The 23,482-nt window shown below is 31.5% G+C and overlaps 1 protein-coding gene across 8 annotated transcripts in view; it reads left to right on the top strand.

The window, feature by feature from the left end:
- Nucleotides 1-12,233: 12,233 nt before the first annotated feature.
- Nucleotides 12,234-23,482, top strand: part of LOC143252905 (aspartate dehydrogenase domain-containing protein-like) — a 40,273-nt gene continuing 29,024 nt past the window's right edge. For 2 of the 8 annotated variants that reach the window (XM_076505744.1, XM_076505750.1), the window contains exons 1-3: nt 12,279-12,330; nt 17,447-17,534; nt 18,662-18,806. In XM_076505744.1, the coding sequence (XP_076361859.1) occupies nt 18,755-18,806 (52 nt within the window). In that variant the 5' untranslated portion in view covers nt 12,279-12,330; nt 17,447-17,534; nt 18,662-18,754. Of the gene's footprint in view, nt 12,331-16,375; nt 16,558-17,446; nt 17,535-18,661; nt 18,807-23,482 lie in introns of all 8 variants that reach the window. The other 6 variants (XM_076505746.1, XM_076505751.1, XM_076505747.1 and 3 more) reach the window with 5 other exon arrangements.

The raw sequence follows: 23,482 nt of genomic DNA, 5'->3' as shown, positions 1-23,482 counted from the left end.
GCCAAATGGCTCATTATGGTGTCAATAGTCAGTGGGTCCACAAGCAATCTAATAAGCTACATCAGAAATCGAGCCACAACCCTGGATCATATGCTTTAGTTTCTTCATCTTTTGTAGACTGAAGCATTTTACCATAGTCAGTAGATGTTCATATTCAGCAATTATTTCAACTTCATATTGTGGAGCAACTTGTATCAACATTAACACTAGAGATATCAGAAGAATTTACAGGCAAAATGAGATCAGTTGTGAGACTATTGCCAGTTGAGCCAGCATGTGACACCTAAACGTCATCATGATGTTCTGACTTCGAGGTGGACAAAGTGGTACTCGTAGGTCTGAAACTTGGTTCAACTTTAATCTTGTCAGAGTCAGATGCTTTGTTTTTGTTTAGAATTTCGCACAAAGCTATACGAGGGATATCTGCACTTTTATTTCTACACCATATAGTTATATATAGTGCAGTCCAACCAATTCATGTACTAACCTTTGCTTATGACGTACTGGTGTACATAAAAGGCTCCAGCAAAGTGTTAGATGGACAAGACTGTTTCGTTTAAGTCATTATTTTGTTTACTTGATGATTGTTTAGTTTTCATAACAAAAGCATTAAAAGTTAATTATTTTAAAAGTGTTGGTTATGACAAGTTTTGTTCGATAACTCTGTACGACTCGTAACTCGTACGTTATGTAAGTAGTTAACTGTTCTAATAGGCTTTGTAATGTTGTCATTATAAAGCTAGATATTTCTAAATTTTTCTGTCATATGTTATAAATACGTGCAGATAGAGAAGCAAGTTCAGTTAATAAAAGTGAAGTTAGACTGAATGTCAGTTTAACCATAATGAACAATTTCTAAAGAGAATTTCATAGCTTGTATTGTAATAATAGGGACATATGACAATAATTTATCCTGTCAAAAGATGTTCTAAAGTAAACGTTGATGAAAAAAAACACTTCCTTAAAACTCTGGATGCAACTGCGATAACCAGCAATGCAACAATATTTTGGACATATGTTAGACTTATTTTGAATACATTATTTTAAAACAAGTGGATTGTGTGCTGTCCCTTTTTGTTGAAATTTATCGCCAACAAGTCACAGACATTTACTGTAAAGAATCCTGTTCAATAAAAAACTTGGCACAAAACTAGTGTTACATATACTCAAACTAACAACTCATACCATAACATCAGTACCCACACTTACTTTAAATATGTAAACATTTACATTATAATTCATGATATAAACTATGATCAAGAAAAAAGAAAGGAAAAATGAAAACAAGATAAAACAGATATAAATAAGACACACAAGGTGTCATTTTTATTTTTCTTCGCTCTAAATGAAACAGATTTTTAAGAACATCATACAGAAAATATGGGAATAAATAAACTGAGAGGATTGTTAGGATAACAAGGAGGTTGATAAAGAATTACAAGAAACTATTACAGAGAAAAGCTTAAATACAAGTACGAACACAGTATCTTTAAACTAATAATAAAGATCAAATAAAAACAATGAGAATCCGGAATAAATTATATTATCTATAAATAATAAAAAATATTATTTACTGTTGACCCTATAAGTTGTAGGGGTAACTGGTAAATATTAATTATAGTTTAATGGTGAATAAAAAGGAGCTGTCATCAACTATGCTAAAAACACAGCCACGTTTTGCACATTCTGCAAAACTAATGTTGATGAAAGCAAACCATTATCATTTTTTGTGACTACTACTATTCTTCTAGAAGAAATACAGAAGTACTAGAGGGTAATTGTTTACACACAAATCAACTTACAAGCTCATTAATAATATTATCATTAGAATTGCCAAATAAGTGTAGCAAAACTTGAAGCAGGAAACACAATTAAGAAACACCACCTCCTTATTCTCCATCAAAGCCTACATTATGCACTGCCAGTGATCAATATAAGTGGTAGAATATAACATTCAATATGTACAAAACACCTAAGACAACTTACAGATGCACTACAGCTACTTCCACCAATGCCTAATTATACCTCAAAAGCCTCAGCAGCATTTTAGAACAACAACAACAATGCTTACAAACAAAATTTTTTTACTAAAGTCTTGCAGTGTAAAGTCTATTCATTTTAATTGGAACATTCTACCCACATAATTTCAGTGTCGGTACGAACCAAGAAAGATAATGCCTAAAAGGTACCTCAGGAGACAATCATGGGTAGACATGTGCTACACAGTCGCCACGGAAATAATCCACTGCCAACAGATCTCAGGTGGAATATACATTTTGTACCACTGAGGTCTAGGAAATCAGCTGAGACAGAAAGTGTAGATTGTTCTAAGAATGAAACATTATAAGTCTGTCTTATTTAAAGACCATGCTGGACAGTTATTGTCTTACGAAGCAGTTAAGTTCTTCTTAAGAATCACACGGATAGAGCTGAAAGCCATAAAAGAAGCTCTTTTGCAGTCTGGTGAAAGTAATGAACCGGAGATAGTATCACCAACATAATATTGCAAATTACCTTCAGTCTGTATTGTGAAATATTCAGTACGATTGTTCCACCAGATAAAAGACAAAAATTAAATCATGTGCTTGGTAAAAACATCACATAGATGTACATGTCAGTCCATGAAAAGATAAAGCTAAATGATGAAGCAAACGCTGTTGAAACCAAAGCTCCTATATAAAATTCCACACAAATGTACTGTCACGATATTGACCTTTTCTGCTCTTGTTAGACAAAAACAGCAACAAGAAAGTCTCCTTCAACAATCAGAAGGAATATGACTGCTAGAAAAAAAAATACAATTTGGTGTAGCTAGGAAAAACAAAAAATATGGAATCAATAGACAGGCAGAAGTTCATTAGTAACATCAATTAACAAACTATCTTCTAACTCCTGAAAAGCAACCAATTTCAACATGAGAAATCAATGCTTGTCGGTAGTATCCTTAAGACTATTAGTTAGTGCTCAATTCAACTAAGATATTTATTAAAGATAGTTCAAAATAAACTTGCAACGTGGTGAGTAAGCTTGTGAAATTGGGAATAAATAAACTGAAAGGACTGTTAGGATAACAAGGAGGTTGATAAAGAATAACAAGTGAAAAGAAACTATTATAGAGAAAAGTTTAAATACAAGTATAAACACTGTATCTTTTAAAGCTTTTCTAGAAGTATGAGGTAGTTATTATTGTCACTGTGCAACCGAATACAAGGCTCTGGTGGATAACTTAACTTAGATACGCTTGTTGCTGAAATTACCATGTACTCTTGCGTACTCATTTGTAGTTTATGTGTAGTTTTGCCAATATAGGTAACTTTATTGCTGCTACAAGTGTACTTATATACAACCTACGAATGCTGAGAAATGAGTAGAGTTTTTGATTTTAAACGTCATTTTAATTCTAAATGTTGACATAAAAATAAACCTAGCTTAATTAATTTGTAATTTATATATTTTGATTATTTTTTCAATTTTAAAACTTTATTTCCTAATGAAAATAATGATAAGAACTAGTAAATATTTTGAGACAGTGTTTGACTTTTTGGTAAGTTCTGCCATACATGTTGAAACTTTTTGTGTGATAGAGTTTTGAAAATTAAGGAGGTAATCATTATTTTGTAATATGTTATAAATTTCTGAAATTTCTTAGTGAATATAGTAGTAGTTAGAACAGGTATTATACGCTCTATTTAGAAGATTTAAAACAAAGTTATGGTTGAAGGAGTCTTGTACGAAACTGTCGAAACAAGTGTATAAGCCACTAAATGTTTTCTTACATTAAATAAATGTGACAAAGGGTGTGTTTATTTTGTTTACTTGAAAATATCTAATATCAAAACTGTTGTGTGTAGTAACTTTAATGAAGCCGTAAAGGTAACACGTTCGTTAAAATAAAAAAAATATTATATATATCTGAGGTATAAAGCTCATTTTTTTCTATTTTTTGTGAAAAATGTGTACATCCCTCCACTATGCACTACAAATCTTGAAATACACCAGAATATTAATCGATTATTACGACCCTCCTCCACATTTAGCATTCCTGCAATAATGTAAATGTTTAAGCGATTGCCAGTAAACATCAGTTGAAGACCTCTATACAAAATTCTGGATCTATCTATGATAAGTTGTAAGTTGTATAATATGTGTTATAATTTGTAATTTATGTAAAGTTCTCATTAATGTAAAATAAACTACAAAGTTTCCTTTTTACACTATCCATGTATTATGTTTGTAATACCATAACTCTTATTTTCCTGAATTTGTGTTTTAGTGGAAGTTGTGACAGGCACTGGCACACCTAAAATATTGTAATTTCTGATCAGTGGGTAAAAACTACCGATTCTGCACACTCTTTCCTGTTGCCGAAATAGTTTTCTTCATCCGCTTTTTCATGTCAGCCTTTTTATGATATAATAAATTAGAAATGTAAATTCACTTATAGATTTTTAATTACTAAACATTGTTTAATATATACTTTATAATATACTAATAAATCAGTCATATGTAAAATCATTAACTTACATTAAGTCATTAACCTGTTTATACGATCGAAACTCAAGGTTAATTATGACTTAGAAGTTATATCTACTTCACGTAGTTGTAAGAATCACTTAAAAGTGTAAACAAGTTTGATGTTGTTGCGTGCAACTCAAACAAGTCCTAGTAAGTATTAATGCTAATACAAACAAGCAGTTTGTTTTACTGATTTTTCATGATGCACATCTAGTACCCCCCAGTGGCTCAGCGGTATGTCTGCGGACTTATAACACTACCAACCGGGTTTCGATACTCGTGGTAGGCAGAGCACATATAGCCCACTGTGTAGCTTTGTACTTATTTCAAAACAACAGCATATCTAGTGGTTTATTCTAGTCAGTATTATAAAATGCATGCGTATTAATACCAATTGTTTTTGTTTAGTTTTATGTAATTCAACGTGAAAAACTATCTAGCATTTTTATTTATTCCCTGACGGTTTTGATCATTTGCAAAATAATGTAAGCCTATCAAAAGCCTTATTATCAAAATAAATAAATCTTATTCAAGTGAATAAAATTCAAGAAAACACATGTAAACACTTAAAGTACTAAACGATCAGTGTTGTATAAAATACAAATAAAAGTTTATTTCAAACTGATCAAAGTAATAAAATAGGTACTCTACACATTTCGATGTTTTTCATCCTATTCTCAGGAATATAAAAAATAGATACTGTGCAACATAAAAATACAAAAATGAAACTTGGTCCTATGACAAGCACGTCATATATTTAAAAAAATCACACTATCTCTTTACTTTCAAATTTTCTAACCCTTCATCCTTATTAGGATTTTTCTTTACTATGGTTTCTTTAACATTTCTAGCCGTTATATTATTCGGTTGAGCCAAATAACTGTTTTTCCACCAAAAAATATAAAAAGTATAGTTTGCATGTTCAACTATCGCAGAATTCAACTAACTTGTAATTTTTTTTTTTAATATTTCGTATAATACTTTCATTTCCATCTTAAGAATTATTTTAATCTCCGCGAAGAGGGCATCCAGTATCACTATCGTCACACGTTTATTTTAATTTTTTTTGCCAATTAGTAAACGTTTTACTATTTTTAAGGTCGAAGGGGATTTATTTTCACTAAGATATATATTACCACAATGTAACAAAACTGGCAATAATATTTTTTTAGTTTTATTGCTTGAAAACTAAGGACAATTATGTTTTAACGAATAATTTCATTATTTAATCAATAACATACTAAATTGAGATATTCGTATTCTTTCAAAAAGCTATACTCTTTGCTTTAACAACGATTATATTTAAATTAATAATTCGTTTCCTGAGTAATAAATATCAAGACTCACATTGTGGGTTATTGACAGGAGCAAGAGTATAGCGAGATTCTACCTTCTGTATCTCGGATTGTGGTAATCCAAGCTATCACGTATTTTCAGAGGACGTACTCTACTGGACTTATTTAGCATACCCAATTTCAAGGCAATCCCTTAAGAAATATCAGAGACATAACATTTCCAATTTTGATTGAGTTCCTTCAAATTCTCTTTTTATATTTGTTCGCACTAAAAGTACAGAAGCTTTATTTGATAGAAAACATATTTAACTTTTATAAATATTTCAAATTTGATACACTGATCAATCTTTTCGTTAAGGAGGCTCATTTGGTATAAATGTGAGCCATATGTGCAACGTTATTCAACAACAACTTCTTAAATTTAACGAATTTTTTTACGCACACTTAAACAAAAATTCAGTGAAATATAAAGTACCGTCAAGGAAACAATTAAGTGAAAATTTTATATCAACACTGTACATAAACTCTCAACAAATTGTTATAAACCAACTTTCTAAGACGAGTGACGTTATCATTATTTTTTGACACGAAAACCTACAGAGCAAATGGCCAGTACCGTATTTTGACTGTTCATTTCTAAAACTAACACTCGGTATTGAAACTTTGAAAAACAATGTTCTTCAAAACAATGAGCTTCCAATACATTACACTTTTGATGTTACAGCTCAGGCTACTACTCGGTATCTAACAAGTTGAAATGCTTGAATAAGATTCAAGTAATTGTGTAAGACAACACTTCCAACTGTATGAAAGCCGTAAGTAAAGTTAATGCACGCTTTAGCCACATTTGAACGTAATTAATGAGTTTGGTTGTTTTTGAATTTCGCACACAGCTACTCGAGGGCTATCTGTGCTAGTCATCCCTAATTTAGCAGTGTGAGACTAAAGGGAAGGCAGCTAGTTATCACCACCCACCGCCAATTTTTGGGCTACTCTTTTACCAACGAAAAATGGGATTGACCGTCACATTATAACACCTCCACGAATGAAAGGGCGAGCATGTTTGATGCGACCGGGATTCGAACCCGCAACTCTCAGATTACGAATCGAACGCTTTAACGCATCTGGCCATGCCGGACCGTAATTAATGAGAAATGACTAAGGGCGGGAATGGATCGAATGGTCGCACACTATTTTAAGTTGGTTGAGCATTTCCGTCTAAGTGTTATTGCCAATTATTGTTCAACAAACAAACAGTATCAAGTTGGTTTACTAGAACACTACCATTTACGTCACGTTAAAAAAAAAAAAAAAAGTCGTAGAGCAACAACAACCTATATGTCCGGCTTAACGGAGTTGGACAAACCGGTATTAACGCAAGAATTAGAAACGAGTAATGCAGAAAAGCTGGTTGAATTTTCAGTCTTTTTCAGAACTTACTCAGGAATTTAGTAATGAAGCTTATGTAGCTGTTTCATATTTTTATCAACATTTTTTGGAAATTATCCTAGAACCAGCTGAAGGAAACTCAGAGGTGAAAGTGCAGATTAAATAAGTAGTGCTTAAGGACCTATAGAATAAATATACTTCAGCTGCCATTGTTAACATTCTGATGAAAGTGTACTTCTTAGATGTCAGACTTAAACGAGTATACAAGAAAGGGTTTGGTTTTGAATTTCGCGCAAAGCTACTCGAAACCTATTTGCGCTAGCTGTTCCTAAGTTAGCAGTGAAAAACTAGAGGGTAAAGAGCTAGTCATCATCACCCACTATCAACCCTTGGGCTACTTTTTATCAATGAACAGTGAAATTGCCTCTTATATTATAATGCCCTCATGTCTGAAAGGAGAAGCACGTGTGGCAGAACAGTGATCTGTACAATGAAATTATAACCTCTTTATATTTATATTCAATAATTTTATAAATACAACCTGCTTGGATGGATTAAGAGACTGATCAATTATTGCATCAAAATTTCTTTCTTCTGATAAGTGTACTTATCATTCAAATTATGATAAACCACATGAGCTGTCTTACATTTATTATAATTAAAACCCATTTGCCACTTATTTGCACAACTACTAAATGATCTAAATTGATTTGTAAAGTGAAAATCTTGTCTTGTATATAAGAATAAGGGTGTAGATTTGATATATCTGGATTTTCAGAAAGCATTTGATGAGGTGTCCATAAAAGACTTGTAAAAAATATCTCTATACATGTGAGGAATATGGTAATAAATTAGATTGAGGATTGGCTGGATGGAAGAAAGCTGAGGGTTGTCACAAATGGATTAATGTCACAAGATGTTTCAGGGTTAATTTTAAGATAATTGTTTGTTGCCGGTTTTTTTTATATTTACATCAATGACATAGATGATTGTTTGTTTATAATTAAGCATAAAGCTACATAATTAGCTATCTGTGCTTTGCCAACCATGAATATTTAAATTTAGCATTGTAAGTCCACAGATATACCATTGAGGGGATGGTTATGAAGAAATAGTCAATAAATCAGTTAACTTTGCAGACAGTATTAAGAGTTTTATTTTTATTTAATGAGTTAGGCATATAATGGCAAATGAGTTTTAATTATAAGAAATACAAAATAATGCATGTGGATTATCATAATTTGAACTATAATTTTGATGGGAATAACCGTAAGTATGTTACAATTAAAAGGGATCTTGGTATAATAGTCAATCTCTAAATCATCCAAGAATTATGCTGTTGCTAGCAGTTGGGCAAATAGAAATTTAGGTTGTATCTACATAAATACTGAATACAAGTGTAAAGAGGTTATAATTTCATTCTACAGGACACTCATTTGGCCACAGTTGGAATATTGTGTTCAGTCTTGCCTTAGGAGAAACATCAAATTGTCAGAAAAGATTCAGAAGTGGTACCTGGGGTGGAGGGGTTGTTATATGATGAGATTCTGAAATCTCCCAAATTGTTTTCTCTTGAAAGAGTTAGGAGGGTTTTACTTGAGGTGATTTAGATTGTAAAGGGAGTTGACAGTGCTGTTGTATAATATTTTTTCATATTCAATAGTACAACCAGAGGACACAAATATCAATTTTGACAGGGTTGGAGTTATCTTCAGCTAAGACAGTTTCATTTTTCTAATAGAGTGAATGGCCTTTCAAATAAGTTGCCTTCAAATATTGTAGAGGCAGTAAATTTTTAAGTGAGTTTAAGAAAAAGGTTTATAAGTATGTGAATGAAAAGAAAAGGCTTTATGTTTTTTTAAAATTATTTTAGTTAAGTTTAGAGGATGAAACAAGTAAGATGTACCAATAGATCCCATGTTGTCCCAGAATGTTGTCATTTTCAGCCAGCCTTTACCCATATATACTTTTTAATGTCCTAATTTCCTCTTTGACCAACTATCTTATCTTCAATAATTAATCTTCTAAGTATACCATAATACTAGTCAATGCAAATTTCTTACATTTATAATGTTTTGTTTTAATTTTATCTCATATACTCCTTGTGAGCCAACCTATGTAGCCACCCTTTTCCTTTTAAGAAGGAATGTATTTAATTTAAATATTTAAAAATTAACTCTGAAAATGTTCCACATTTAATGTATCTAATATATAATAATTCAGCTGCCCAATTAATAACTGATAATTCTTGTTACATTCCTTCAAAATTTGCTTTTCCAAAATTTGTAACCAAAATATTATTATTACTTACCACCATTTGTAGCAAAACATCAAACCCAATTGAGCAATGATTACTTAAACCCACATTACCAAATTTCCACCCTCGGAACCATTTCTATATTTGAAGTTACTAATAAAGCTAAAATACCATTGTTTCTAGTAGTTTCTAATCAGTGAAAACCTCCTTGAATAGTTTCAAAAACCTTTCTCTTTCATGGTTTGACTGTGGCATTTCCCAATCTATATGACTGAAATTAAACTCACCCATAATTATGACTTTGTTAACAAATGAAATCTTAATCATAGTATAAAGTTTTCCATTACTTTTATCAGTATTATTAGGTAGTCTGTAACAATTTTCCACCAAAGTGTTTTCAATCTCATTGATATTATCTTTGTTATCCTCAACTTCAACAGGTTGTACCACACATTTTACTCATAAAACCACTCACTCCTCTCTACTTTTTAACACATTACACATGTTAAAGAACTTGTAAACCTGTACTTCAGATAAATTCCTGTCATCAAATTCATCTACAATTAATCATGTTTCCATTCTTCCTATTACTTCAAAATCCAATACTCTATAAAGTCATCTATTTTATTTCTTATATATCTATCATTACAATAGCAACAATTAAGCCTAACCTTTGAAGTACTCCTACGCTTATTTTATATGCTAAACTATTTTGTACATCATATTTTTTTTACATTCAATTTTTTCTAGCCCTCACCACTGTCTAGTCCTAGCTGAAAACACCCCTTACAGTTAAAATAAGTCTTTGTAAATGAATGTGGGAAAAGTCACAATTTTGATATTTATACATATACTTTTTGAGTTCATAGAAGTTAAATTACTGAATTATTCCACTCATTTCTGTTATGATTGACCTCATACATACCTGAAAAGTGCACTTTATCCTGCACTATACATGTATATAACTTTCAAGTTAACAGATTATTTGTAAAGTGCTGTTTGGTGAAACAGCATGACACTATGAATCTTGTTGAAGAAGTGTTTAGAATAGATATGTTAGTAAATTCAATATATAACATATGAAATGTAAGAGGTGCTGTCCAGGATCATAATCCAAACTGAACTCATATGAGATTAGGTTAGCTACCACATTCCTCAGGTCAGATGTAAAGCTGGGTTCTTATCACCTGATAAGCCAGTTGAGTAGCCTTGTTCCTCATTTATTTATATATATCCTTGTAAAGCTGTTACGTCAGTTGTGTTATTAATCTGTGTTGGTCATGTACTTTTTACATAATGTTACATTTAATGCATCATGCTATTGTTGCAATAAATCTAAATAACTTATAACTCAAAAACATTTGTTGTATTACTTTACATTGTATTTGGGCATTAAATAATTTGGCTTTTTTTTTCCCCTGTGACTTTATTTCCAGCCACCATATCCTATTTTAATGTAAACTATCCATTCCTAAAAGGTTCCTCCTTCCACTGAACTAATCCCACAAGTCCAATGAACCAATCTGATTATCCTTACCTATTCACCTAAGCCTAGTATTTAGCTTCACTGACCTACTTAAGTTGGAAACAGGACAATGTCTCACCTCCATGATTACTGAGTCTTGCTTCAAAACAAACGAGCCCTTCTCACCAATCTCAAACTAGTGAAATAACTAAGTTTGTGTTAAGCTTGAAACTATCAAATAAAAAAAAGTTAACATTATAATTTACAATATTTAAATTTACTGTTCACAACCACCTTCAAATAAATTAAGATTATTAATTGAAAGTGAAATGGTACTAATTAAAACTAACCTTAAACGTTAACAAACATTAAGAGTAAGTAAAGATACAATATCTTTTAAGATGATAAAGAAATATTTCTTGTTTGTTTGAAGTTACACATAAAGCTATACCATGGGCTATCTGTGCTCTATCCACCACGAGTATCGAAACCTTATTTCTTGCGCTGTAGTATGCTGTATCACTGAGGAGCAAGAAAACATGAAAAATATTTATAGTTTTTGAACTGTTGCAGTACTCTATGGGCTTTATCAAAAATGTCCATCAAAAGACATCTTTTAGGAACATTAACCAGCAATCTGCATCATCTACATGTGAAGATTAAAATTGCAAAACTATAGTTTTAATAACGTGATTTTAGAGAAATATCTGAAAAATAACAGTTTCAATAAATTGTGAAAAGTTCGTTAACCCAAAGGTTTTGTTATTCAATACATCTAATGGCTTCTCACGTCATATACCGATAATAAACTTAGAACTTCCGTTATAAAATGTGGCCTGGCATGGCCTAGCGCGTTAAGGCGTGCGCTTCGTAATCTGAGGATCGCGGGTTCGCGCTCGAGTCGCGCCAAACATGCTCGCCCTCCCAGCCGTGGGGCGTTATAATGTGACGGTCAATCCCACTATTCGTTGGTAAAAGAGTAGCCCAAGAGTTGGCGGTGGGTGGTGATGACTAGCTGCCTTCCCTCTAGTCTTACACTGCTAAATTATGAACGGCTAGCACAGATAGCCCTTGAGTAGCTTTGTGCATTATTCCAAAAAAAAAAACAAAAAACAAAACCGTTATAAAATAACTATTCTATGTGCTTCTCTCACAAAGAAACATTGGACTAAAGAGGTCACTTAAAAGTGCCGTAGCTTGTATATATATATATATACATTTTGTATTATTTCTTTATTACGGGTTGAAACTTTTTCCACAAACTTTTGACTCAGCACATAGCCCGATATGGTTTTGCTCTAACAAAACACACAAAAACTTTTATAATTTCGATACTATAGACGTCTAGTGTAAATAATTTGAACTACAAATTGGGCCTCGTGACCAAATCAAATTGGTGAAATGGGACGGTAAGTTTGACTTGAAAAGGTCAAGTAATTCACAGACAATAATGTAATATTATTTTAAATAGCGTATCCCAAAATAGTTTGTTCTGAAGTTGTGTTTTCTTTATTTTTAAGAAATAAAATCATATTAAACTCTATGTAACAATATCTGTCGATGATCCCGTGCACACATATATTGCTTGCATGCAAATATTTCTTTTTCTTTTTGCCTGGTTTGAATATATACCATTTCAGTGTACGTAATCTTATGGAATTGAAATTTTTCTCAATTGAAACAAATAGTATTGTTAATAAATGTATTGTAAAATACCCTAAAATGAGTAGAAACTTATACCATTTACTTTGAAGGATACACATTATATTTAAAAAACAGCGTGTGTACGACAGAAAATTAACAATTTTCAAAACTTGATATTGCAGTGCAAAAATAAAAGCTTAAAATTTTAAATAATAGCGTGACTTACGAAAAGTAAGTTAAATGAATTTTGTGTATAACTATATATGTGTGTGTGTTATAATACTGATAATTTTAAGGATATTTGTAACTTTGCCTTTTTTGAAGCCTTTAAAAAATTTGCCTCGTGTAAAATTTCTTGCTTTTGTTTTACCAATAGGGGTTACTTGTCAGTTTGAACATAAGTTTGCTTTATTGATACACTTCGTCTATAATTAGTTGTCTTACGAGTATATGACTCATTTAAACTATAAAGCTTAGAATGTGGAGACAATGAGACTTAGTATTACGAACGAGTTAAAATATATTAATATTGTAGCATTTTAAAATTATATTCGATAAAACTAATTATTACATTGTTAATCAGGCTCAATTTAATAATCATTACAGTTTACGATAGTTTGTAAATGTATATTAATTTGAAGTTGACAAAACTAATTTGATACAATACCAACAGCATTAACTAAAATTGATGAATAAGTTACCAAGGGATAAGTTTCAACCCACAAAGATATTGATATGATTGTTTTTCTTGACAATTGCTATAATGATGTATATTTTATACTGAAGATTATTCGAACTTTATAAGAATGATTTTCAGGTTTGTGTTGTCTTCAGGATGTGCTTTCTACCATATCAGTTGTCTAATGATTATTATTGGGCAATGTTGCCAAACAGCACAATTCTTATATGTAAAGGGCAAACATTTGACAGATCAGTTACTTGAAACTGTCTTTTAATAGTAAATTTAAACAGACCATCAGAATAAAATGACCACTTAGTCCCACAAACATGTAGATATGTTCAACAAGTTACTGAGTTATGCTCACTTTAATAGGTGTGGAGCATCAGTACAATCTTCATCCATTGCCTTCAGCTATGTCAGGCACCCTATGTTTGTTTTAGATATGCTGTAAACTGTATGCAACCCAAGTGCTTCCATTATCATTGATCTCTTCCATTTCACCCATTGTACCTATGGCCATTCTAGGGTCCAGCTTGATCAACCATCCAGAATTGCAAAGCAACACTCACCAGAACATCATCCTTTGGTAGGTAGCTTGCTGCCCAAGCTAGTGCTGTCCACAGGAAATAGTTTATCTATTGCATAGCTTTTATAACTAAATTACATGGTGCTAACATATTGGACTTTGTTTAAACTAGACTATAGAACACCCTCTGTTTGCACAGAGTATTAGAATTCCCTTTGTCAGATACACTCATGGAGTTCACTGGTCCTAAGATTGAGCTGAACACCACTGGATGGCATTTCCTTAAACCTTTGGCTCACTCAGTACATTGGTAAAACTGAATGGCATGTACTACAGTATATCCATCCCAAATATACCTATTTCAAAATCAATATCAGAAATGACTACTTTGTTCTGTAGGTGGCACTTCACATCTGCCTCTTCTCTGACATCTAGTCCATTCCCATTTCCTAAAATGAAATATGTATTCACTGGACAAGATGGTGGTTTCACTGAAAGGGTTGTGAGGGAGATTGCCAGTTCTGCCAGCATTCTAGCTACTTCTGTGCCCACTGTAATGGATTTACACTTGTACATTTATTTTAGTGCCTATGCTTGTTTCTGTATAGTTTTAATTTTTTCATATGATGTATATTTTTAACTGTATATTGCAAAAGTCCCATCTGGACTCAAAACTTGTAGAGAATTCTTGAAAGTGAGAATCAACAATATTTGTTCACAAAAATATGTTAGATCATTTTTGAAAATTCCAGCAACTTCTATGGTGGTTATATAAAAACTTATGTGTTGAGAGACAAGTAGTAGTATTTTTGTTGGGCAGCTAGAGTTGGTGTGTTATAGGCCTAGGAAATTATAATTGTGGTTAACCCATACTAATTTGAAAACTACAGAATTGGACCAGAAACTTTTATAGATTTTGCACGTTACAAACTGTTCAACTTCACTGAATTACTTTGGACATCGGAATTTCTATGAGGACATAAATATCATCATCAGTAAAAGTCAGCTGTGTGAGGCCAACCAAGTTAGCTAGCTTCAGTGAGGTGTGGCATATCAACCTGGATTTTTAATAAAGTATTCAGTTCAAGACTGGATATAAGATTCAGTATTGTCTATACGTTTGTAAAATTGTTGTATGTAAGCCATCATTTGTAATAAGTGTTAGTAATAATCATCATTTTAAATTGTATTGTTTTTTTGTTTATATATTAAAGTATATTTGTGTGTATCAATCTTGCTGGAAAATAATATAAATTTAATACATATTAACATTTTATTAACTTCAAATTCAAATTTCCAGTTATTTGAAATAGTAATAGGTTAACATGCACAACATAATAAATTGGAGATTCTCCAAAAGAAATTATAATATGTAACACCACTAACAACTCAGCATCTTGCTCTTGCATCCTTAAAGGTACATGTCAGGTTCCACCCATCCCTGACAGAGCTGGGTTCATCACTACCTTTTTTGGTGTGTGCTAACCACTGTGTATGCTCAAACTAATTGCCAAGTCCAGCTTGGGCTTAGCTAGTGTTCTGGGACATTTGCCATTGTGTCTATTGCTCATTGGTAATTGCTCCCTACTTGCTAATCTGATGAATAGTACTGATCTCTTTGTCCCTTCATTGCTGGGCAAAGTGAAGATGTTGGGGATAAAAATACATTGGTTAGTCCAGTGGCTGGAAGTTGGTGGCCTTTCCATCCTGGCAGTTCTGCAAGGTATGGACACTTCCATTTTTCATTTATAGTGAGGTTAAGATGGGGACACCCTTCCATTACAGTTCTGCAAGACATGGACACTTCAATTTTTCACTTACAGTGAGGTTCAGGTGGGGACATTGATTGTGGTTGCATTTGCACATGTACTGTGGGTAGGTGCAGCAGTGGAAAGTAATCCATAGAAAAGCCTCTATTGTCTTGGCTAGTTACTGGCAGCCAATGTGTTTACCCTATATACACATTCTATTGATCTGGTTGGTTGGCATCCAATTAATTGTGCTAGGCCTGCTGCATTGGAGGCAACTGTGCCACACCCTTTGTTTTTGGAGTTGTCACTATAGTTATTGTTGCATCCTTTTCAGTGGACAGCTTGAAATTACTGCTTTAACCTTTGTTGCAATGGGCAGAACCTCAGTGAGAGTGAAGATGCATTGATGCACTAGTTCACTGGAAAGTCCTTCAGTAAATTTACCTACTAAAATTCCCTTCTCTTCTGCTGAGGTGATAGCCAGATAAGCTTTACCATGCAATCAACTAGTTCACTCCCTCAGTAGCACTTCTTTTTCTTGCATTAAACCTGTTCTGATAAATTACTTTATCCTCTGCAGGATCAAGTTAGTGACACAGCTCATTCATAATGGTTTCTTAGTTATCTAGTCACCCTTTAACCAAATGATAATCACTATTAAGAGGTAGACTGTCCAAACTAAGGATCATGCATTAAACAGTTTGCTCTTGTGTTCATCCTTTCCAGGGCATGAGCTACGTGAAATATCTGTGGAACCAATTCAAATTCCTTGAAGTTAAAGGCATGTTTGTTTGGTCTCATTCAGTAAACCTTGTCTGTGTGCCAGACCAAATTCTATTTCCATATTACAGGCTGTTCATTGATGCTTCACCATCCTAAAAAAATTGAGAACTGTGCTGACTTTCTTCAAGCACCATGAAGGTTGCAACTACTGAAACACTATGAATAATGTAATAGGGCATCATGAAAGGTACTTGGTTATCTTCAATGGTGATTATCAGAAAGAAAGAACAAGACTATAGACTTTCGTTAGGTAATTATAACAATTCGCCTTAACACCTTTCTATTAGCATGGACATATGAATTTCTGGATGTGTTAAAAGGCTTAAGTTGGTTTCAAAAAAGCAAAACCTTCAACTAGCAAAAGGGGAAGTCATTAGAACTAGAAACTGCTGCAAACCTTAAATCAGTATGGGAGAGAGTGGTTGATTTATCTTTACAGCTAGATTTAATGTCTCTTTCAAAGCCTCAAGTACTAACATGAAATGTCATGTAGGTGCTTAACCATATGGTTACTGCTCTATCTTCAAACTTGAGATAGTTGGGTCATTGAAATATTATTGACTAAAAAGTAACACGACTCTGTTGTTTATTTTATACACTGTCATGTGGTCTAGAATATTGTTAACTATGCTTTGTTCTAGTTGCTTCATTTCTCACTTATCTGTTTCAAATTAAAAACAAGGTTGAGCAAATTAGCACTGAAATATCCTTGGCTAGCCAATTATGATAACAACTGAAAGGGACAAACAACCATTGCTCTCATGGAACACAGATCAAAAGGTGACATTGTCTGTTAGACAAAGAAAGAGCATTTATATGGTAGATTTATGTTATTTCTTAATTATATTTTGATTTTAATCATGATTAGTTGAGCAGAGATTCATCTTGAGGGATAGCTAAGCTGAGGAGTTGTTTACTAATCCTGTAGGAATGATTTTACCAGTAAGTTCTATACTGTAAGGACAAATTCTCTATTATCATATAACTTGAAGCATCATTTTATCAAGAAAAAATTCTTTAGAAATTGATACACAACATTGGGTTTAATCACTGCATAACAAAGCTAAAAAGAGAAGCTTAAACAAAATATACTGAGATTTTCAATGTATTATTGTAGTTTTGTTGTTGTTTTAATTTAGACATCCGTATTGCCGTTTGACCAAAAGAAGTTCTGATGTCAAGTTTTGGAGTAGTTCAAGTGAGATTTAATGAACATGTTAGACTAGAGTAGGTGATGATAATTGATTACCTAGCTAGCAAGTTTATTATTCAGTTTTTCTACAAGTGTCAGGCACATAGATAGTTCAGTGTTTTTGTTTCTCTCAAATACATGTTTACATAAAATATGGTGCTATGCATTATATTTTGTTTTAAATTTGAAACATGAGAAAAAGTTTTCTAGCACAAAAGCAGTTTGTTCATTTTACAATTCAGTTGTAACTGTCACAATAAATAACTCATCAATTCAATCACAAAATAATTGTAAATAAAAGAAAACTATAGGGAAGATCCTTGTGTGCAAAACTAACAGTAATATATTTGGAAATGATAATTTACACATTCTTGTAAATAATAAATAATACTTAAAATTTACATTTGAACACAAATGTTATGTAATGTATGAGATTTAGATGAGGATGTTTAATTCATATATATATATATACACACTTATATTTGTAAATAAATATTCACAAGATGGTTGAATTTACAACATGGGTGAACATAACTTGTTTATTCCTAATTAAGTACAAAGCTACAAAATAGTCTATCTGTGCTCTGTCCACCACAGGTATTGAAACCTAGTTTCTGATAGTGCGGGTCCACAGAGATAAGGCACTAGAAATGTGATAAAATGTTTTAAGTACAGCTAATCATATATCCATATCTAAAAGTAATTTTCTGTGTGTTATAGAAAAATAAATATTAATAGGTTTCTAAAGAACACATTACTCTTCATTCAGTTTTCTTGGGCAGTAAATATTTAGATGAAACTAAAAAGTACTTGATGTTAAATCCATGTTTTCATACCTGTTATATAATCGTTTTTTATACATTTGCATATATGATTACATAAAGTACTTTGATGAAGGATTAAGGTGTTTTCTGCATATTTCAGAAATTTCAATATTGTTTTGGTGAAGTTTTTTCAGTACCACTTAACCTTCACAAATATGATACATATGAACATACAACATTAAGCAAAATCTCGTGCATGGACTTTTTATTTCATTATACAAAGTAAGATTTATTTCAGTAGTTATTTTCAAGATAGACATAAGCATATTCTAATATGGTTTTTGTATACTTTTTGTTCAGTGTTTATTGTTTTATTTAATATAGGTTTCATTTTTCAGGATTTATGTTCAGCTGTAGTTGTGAAAGATTAGTATCAACCATTGCAAGAAAGAGAGAGAGACAGTAAACTTGGTAAATATTTGAAAACTAAAATGAGTTTTCCTCAGCGAAGAAGAATTGGAATTGTTGGATTTGGTCACTTAGGTGGGTAAAAGGTGGTTAATTTTGTACATTGTGCAGCACTTTGAATGTTTACGCTACAGAATCTTCATTGTTTTACTTTAATAAATTAGTTACTCTTATTTCTATCAGATGTTGAATATCTATTATTGTTTTCTCAATGTTCGTCTGTTTTAAATAGATAACTTTAGTTTATTTTCAGTAAACAATAATTATATAAAGAACAACAAGAAATGAAGATGTTAGTTGAATGGTGGTTGGGGTCTTATTAACAAAATAAATATTAGAAGTCCAATTAAGGTTGTCAAAGTATTCTTGTTGCTCCTTTCACTTTTGATAAAAATACAGCACTAACACCTTTCACCAATCTTTTACCCTCAAACAATTTAATTAAAAGGAAAACAAAACTTGGTGAGATTGACTCGTAAAATTAAAAAGAAAGAGGAATAAGCCAAGCAGGCTCACACAAGAAGAGGCTTAATACAAACAAAGGATATTAAGTAACATAAAAATTCAGCTTTTAATGTAAAATTAAAAGATAATATTAACAAATGTGAAACAGTGTTCTCTTCACAGTATCTATGTTGTTTTATGTAAGAATAGAAAAAATGTGCATTTAAATTGAATGTACTAAGTTTTCTGGCTATTTGCATGTTCTCGTTTTCTAGTTGTTTTAATTTATAACTATTTGTGTGTTTGCACGTATAGAAAGTTAATGTGTCAAATAACCATGTGTTCAGTTTCAAAATTTGGAAAACATGCGCATTAATTCTTTCATTAAGGTTGTGATTTTACACTATATCTTTTACCTTAACCATGTTTACAGTATGCCTACATAAATTTATAAATCATTCATGGCATCAAAATAAACTTTGTGAAATGTATATGTAATTTTAAACATAATTAATTGCTTAATTTTGCATTACTGTTTTGGACTTCTTTTGTAAAAGTACAGTGTGCCTTGATAACAGTGAGCTTTTCTCTTGATTATCAATACTAGTCCTGGTATTTATTATTATAATAAATGATATACTTCTATTATTATTCTTGTAGGAAAGCTGCCCCATTGCTAGCTGTGTGTACTATTTGATTTTCATACTTTATTGAAAAAATGAATAATTTCAAAGAAAAAAATATTTTTTTTTTTTACTGGGAAGTACACCACAGGAAGAGTGTTCAGTTGTGCAGTCTAGTCATGTTACTTATTGTATCAAAATGATTCAATGTACAGAGCTTAATTTTTCATACATTTTACTTACCGATACAAACTAGTGCTTTTATGTGTTAAAAGTGGAACCATTTTCTAAAAATATATAGTTTTTAAAAATTCCACTTTTTAATACTGTGTTTGTGTTTAACAGCAACAACAAAGATATAACCAAACCCTCATTTACAGTTATAGTGAAAGTTCTTTTCTTATTGTGAATAAAGTACTTTTATTTAAAATTATGTTCTGTTGTAAAGAAATGGTTGTTCCACATGTCATAGTTATTTTTCTAAGTGTCTGCATTTTAAACATCCAAAGTGTGAATTGTTTTATGGACTTATGGACTTTCATTTGTGATATGTATCATAAGGTTGAATTACACTCATAGCATTGAAATATTGTTGTATTTAGCATAACAGATAGCACCATTGTATTTATTATTTTGGTCACATAAATAGATAAACATCAATGCTCTATTGTAGTAAAAGTTTTATTTGCAAACGTACAGACAGATCCATTTTTCTTACACCTTCCTGTGGAAAGGTTGCTTGTTTCAGTTGACTAAAGATATTTTTCTAGGTTTTACTTACTAGTAAAAACAGTTTGAAATTTTGGCTTGAAAGGTAAGGTAAGATGAAAAGTGTTTAAATTATAATAAATGAGTTTTTGAGAAATGCAAAGGAATATTTACATGCATACATTATGAATAAACACTTAAATTACACTTTCAAAGGTAAGAATATAAATAAACAAAGCATTGTTTTCACTTTTTTAATTATTGTATTTTATTATTTTCTACAGAGCTAACACAATAGCTATCTGCACATAACTGTCTTTAATTTTATCAGATAATAAGACTATCATGCCAACTCTTGAACTACCACTACTTAACTGAACAATGGGATTTGGTTGCAACTCTTAGAGCAGATTTACTTCCTCTAAGAGCAAAGCATGTTTTTTTTGTGACAGTGGAATACAGACTGTGAATTCTTGAAATACTATATTGGACATGTTCTGCAATCAGAAAACGTAAAATAGTTTTTATACTTACATCTATAAAAAGGACAACTTCAGATTGAAGAGCAGCTGTTATGCTACAAAGCCTGTGAAATTAATTTACAAAAATTAAGTGTGTCTCTGAATGTTTGTATAATATAGAATTTTTATGTTTCTAATTTGTTTACTTATAAATTATTTACCTTTACACTGCATGAAAAACCATCATTGGAATGCATGATAAAGTTAAATGAGGAAGCAAATAACAGTCTTGCAGAAGAAGTAACTATATCAAATCCAGGATAAGTTTACTGGCAGAATATTAACCTATTCTGCAGTAGTAAAGTAATAGCTGTAATCATGAAAGATCTTGAATGATGTTCAAAGGGAAGAATACAGCTGGAAAACAAATTATGGTATGTTGTACCTAGAAAAAGTAGAAGGTGCACAATCAATATGATAGCATATTCCAGATGACCAATCGTAATATCACTAAAGGAATTATCTTCTTTTTCCTTTGAAGCAGACTCTTCATCTGAATGGTCAATGCCAGTCAATGTATTCTTTGAGATGGTAGTCAACAAATAGTCAATGTAAGTTTTAATTATGGTCTATAATTCTGAGAAACTGTATATGTGTGAAAAAAATAACAACAACAATATTCTATGAGAGAGTTCTACAATAAAGTTTCATTGACTTGCTGATAAAATGAGGTTTGGATAGTTTGATAGAATATTTATCTACTAACTGTTATAGTGTTTCTCCTGATAATGTAGTTATGTGGCATTTATACATGGACTTAATTTTGGTGTCTTCAGAGAAAAATGACTTGTAGTTGCTCAGATTTTAGTTAGTAATAGTTATTGATATCAGTAATAATAAAGGAAGGGGTCTGGTTTTATTCTTATACATGTCATAAGTTTTTAATATGTTTTCAGTAAAGAAATTCCATTTTACGAGAAAGCTGTTCCAGAAAGTTTTTCTTCCCATAGGGACATTATATTGTGATGGTCAATCCCACTATTCATCAGTCAAAGAGTAGCCCAAGAGTTGGCAGTGGTTGGTGATGATTAATTGCCTTTCCTCTAGTCTCTCACTTGTAAGTTAGGACAGCTAGCATACACAGCCTTCATGTAACTTTGCACAAAATTCAGAAGAAAACAATCAAAACAACTAAAGACTAAAGTTGTAGAAGATTCTTGAGTGTAACAATCAACATTGTACTTTATGTGTATGTAAATACTAATGACTGTCAGTATTGTTGCAAACTAAAATTCTAAGAATCTCACCTGAAGATTATAAAAGGTAGCCATTGCAACATGCAGAGAGACAGTTTATATTATTGGTTTGCTACAGTTTGTGTACTATAAACCTCAGTAGCAATAATCAAGAAACAACAAATATTTAACCAGGAACATTTATATATTTTAATTATCACAAATTATTTGATTTCAACAGATTAACACTGAACTTTTGTATTTTTACGAAGACATTATATAACTAGCCAGCTACCCATTACGCGAACTTTACCAATATCAACTTAAAATTCATTCTCTCATTGTGAACTGCCATACCAGATAGAAGACTCAGTGTTGTTTGTCAGTTTGTAAAATTTTGAATATAAATCATAATTTATAATAACTTGTTATAAATTGTATTATTGTTTGTATATTAAAATATATTTGTATCAAGAAATAAAATTGTGTGTATCAGTTTTTTGACAAACATAATAAATTTGATACATCTCTACATTTCATTAACTTCTAAATTTAAATTACAATTTAATTCACTTTCAAGCTATTTGTAATTGTAATGAGTAACAATAAATTGAAAGGTTATCCAAGATAAGTCATAATAATAACACCAAAAATAAACTGGCACCAACAACTTGATCAAGAATGTTTAATTTGACTTATGTGATTGAATGGACTATTGGTAATAATATCAATTTTACTGGATAATGGATGTTCAATGGAAGCTTTCCTTTAATGCATCAGCAGCCTGCATAGAATCACAATGATAAACAAGCTAAGAATGATTGATTAAGGTATCACTAATTTTAATAAATTTGGCAAATGGTACAAGTGTTCTGATAATAAATTAGACTGAAAAACAAACCAAGAATAATAAAAGTTGTATGCCTCAAACAAACTTTATTAATATTTTAACCATAAATCATTGACACATTAACTCCAGTCTTTGTTTTAATATCTCCTCTTGTGAAAAAAAAAGCAATGAGAAACTAAGAAAATAAGAATAAATAAGAAAAGGTAAGCAAATAAAGCAAGAGAAAAACTTGTTGTTTATCAAGAATTTATGGTGTCACTGAATTCTTTATCTTTAAGGCTGAACAGTGTTACAGCATGAGTACCAGACATGTTGATTATCAGGGATAACTGCTAATGTTAAACGTTGATACTTGCACCAGATGAACTTTATACAAACAGTATGCCTATGAGCAATGCAATATATAGTAACATTTATATTTGAGTAGTGC

This window comes from Tachypleus tridentatus, chromosome 6, assembly GCF_004210375.1.
Source record: "Tachypleus tridentatus isolate NWPU-2018 chromosome 6, ASM421037v1, whole genome shotgun sequence".
Classification (NCBI taxonomy): Eukaryota; Metazoa; Arthropoda; class Merostomata; order Xiphosura; family Limulidae; genus Tachypleus; species Tachypleus tridentatus.
This window is presented reverse-complemented; position numbering and strand designations above follow the sequence as displayed.